Source organism: Pterocles gutturalis, unplaced genomic scaffold, assembly GCF_000699245.1.
Source record: "Pterocles gutturalis isolate BGI_N339 unplaced genomic scaffold, ASM69924v1 scaffold40039, whole genome shotgun sequence".
In the NCBI taxonomy this organism is placed as follows: Eukaryota; Metazoa; Chordata; class Aves; order Pterocliformes; family Pteroclidae; genus Pterocles; species Pterocles gutturalis.
In genome coordinates, this window is record NW_010134610.1 from 1 (window position 1) to 2,122 (window position 2,122).

A 2,122-nucleotide genomic window follows, 5' to 3' on the forward strand; every position below is an offset into this window, starting at 1 on the left:
GTCCTGGACGGTCTCGGGCAGGGGCGTGTGGCGGGTCTCGGGCAGTAAGCAGGTGGCGATGGCGGAGATGATGGGGGCGGCCCCATAGATGAGGAGGGGAAGTGCTGGGGTGACGTCGGCTGCCATGCGCACCAGCGGGGCCACCATGCTGCCCACGCGCGCCATGGTGCCCCCCAGGCCCATCCCCGTCTGCCTGCAGCGCGGAGAGGGAGAGGAGGGGGATGGATGGGTGGTGGGATGGTGGTTGGATGATGGTTGGATGGATGATGGTTGGATGGTGGTTGGAGAGGTGGTTGGATGATGGATGGATGGATAATGGATGGATGGTGGTTGGAGAGGGGGGTGGGTGGTGGGTGTGGAGAGGTGGTTGGATGATGGTTGGTTGGATGGATGATGGATGGATGGATGGATGATGGATGGATGGTTGGATAATGGATGGATGGTGGATGGATGGTTTGATGGATGGATGGATGGTTGGATGATGGATGGTTAGATGGAGGATGGATGGGTGGTGGGATGATGGATGGATGGATGGACGATGGATGGATGATAGTTGGATGGTTGGATGATGGATGGATGTTTGGATGATGGCTGGATGGATGGTTGGAGGGGTGGTTGGATGGCTGGAGGGGTTGAAGGATGGATGGTTCGATGGAGAGCTGGTTGGATGGATGGTTGGAGGTGGTTGGATGGCTGGAGGGGTTGAAGGATGGATGGTTCGATGGAGAGCTGGTTGGATGGATGGTTGGATGGATGATGGATGGTTGGAGATGTTGGGTGGATGGTTGGGTGGATGGATGGATGGATGGAGAAGTGGTTGGAGAGGTGTTTGGATAGAAAGAGGAGTTGAGGGATGGAGGGGCTGATGATGGATGGATGGTTGGAGAGATGGTTGGATGGATGGGTCAAGGGATGGATGGATGGTTGGAGAGGTGCTTGGATGGATAAGTGATGGATGGATGGTTGGAGGTGGTTGGATAGATGGAGGGGTCGAGGGATGGGTGGATGGATGAAGGGTGAAGAAGTGGTTGGATGGATGGATGGATGGATGGATGGAGAGGTGTTGGATGGCTGGAGGGGCTGGTGGAGGGCTGGGTGGGTTGGTTGGCGCCTGGAATGCTGTTTGCGTGGGTGGGTGAGCCCTTGGGCAAGTCGATGGGTGTGTGGGTGGAGGATGACTCCATGAGTGGGTGGGCAGGTGGATGAGGGGACGGATGGACAGGGGAGGGGGGACTGCGGTGGGGCCAACCCCTGGAGGTGACAACCACCCACCTGATGACGGTGGGGAAGAGCTCTCCGGTGAAGATGTAGGCGCAGTTGAAGGAGGCGGCCAATGATCCCTTCCCGATCACGGCCAAGGCCATGCGCAGCGTCTGCAGCTCTGGGGATGGGGACGTACTCTTCTTCCTCCATCCCTCCATCCCCTTGGCCTTCATCCCCTTGACCTTCATCACCTTGTCCTTCATCCCATTGTCCTCCATCTCTCCATCCCCTTGTCCTTCATCCCATTGTCCTCTATCCCCTTGTCCTTCATCCTCCATCCCGTTGTCCTCCACCCCGTTGTCCTCCATTCCTTCATCCCCTTGTCCTCCATCCCTCCATCCCGTTGTCCTCCACCCCATTGTCCTCCATCCCTCCATCCCCTTGTCCTCCATCCCGTTGTCCTCCATTCCTTCATCCCCTTGTCCTCCATCCCTCCATCCCGTTGTCCTCCATCCCGTTGTCCTCCACCCTGTTGTCCTCCATTCCTTCATCCCCTTGTCCTCCATCCCATCGTCTTCCATCCCTCCATCCTGTTGTCCTCCATCCTGTTGTCCTCCATCCTGTTGTCCTCCATCCCTCCATCCCATTGTCCTCCATCCTGTTGTCCTCCACCCCCTTGTCCTCCATCCTCCATCCCATTGTTCTCCATCCCCTTGTCCTCCATCCCATTCTCCTCCATCCTTCCATCCCATTCTCCTCCATCCCTCCCACCACCCCTCCACCCCCCCGTTGGCACAATGATGTTGGCGAGGATGCAGACGCCAGCGAGCGCCAAGGAGCCACCTTGGGCCACCCTCCGCCCCACGCAGCTGATGACCAGCACCGAGGCCAACTTGGCCGGGATGTCCACGGCCGCAAA

The 2,122-nt window shown here is 58.2% G+C and overlaps 1 protein-coding gene across 1 annotated transcript in view; it reads right to left on the bottom strand.

The window, feature by feature from the left end:
• Positions 1-3: 3 nt before the first annotated feature.
• The window catches only part of LOC104467753 (solute carrier family 22 member 6-like), a gene marked incomplete at both ends in the record, with an annotated part of 2,245 nt that continues 126 nt past the window's right edge, over positions 4-2,122 (bottom strand). The window contains 3 exons of the mRNA XM_010081643.1: positions 4-193; positions 1,273-1,381; positions 1,978-2,122. The exon at positions 1,978-2,122 is cut by the window's right edge and continues 1 nt beyond it. Of these exons, the coding sequence (XP_010079945.1) occupies positions 4-193; positions 1,273-1,381; positions 1,978-2,122 (444 nt within the window). The remainder of the gene's footprint in view (positions 194-1,272; positions 1,382-1,977) is intronic.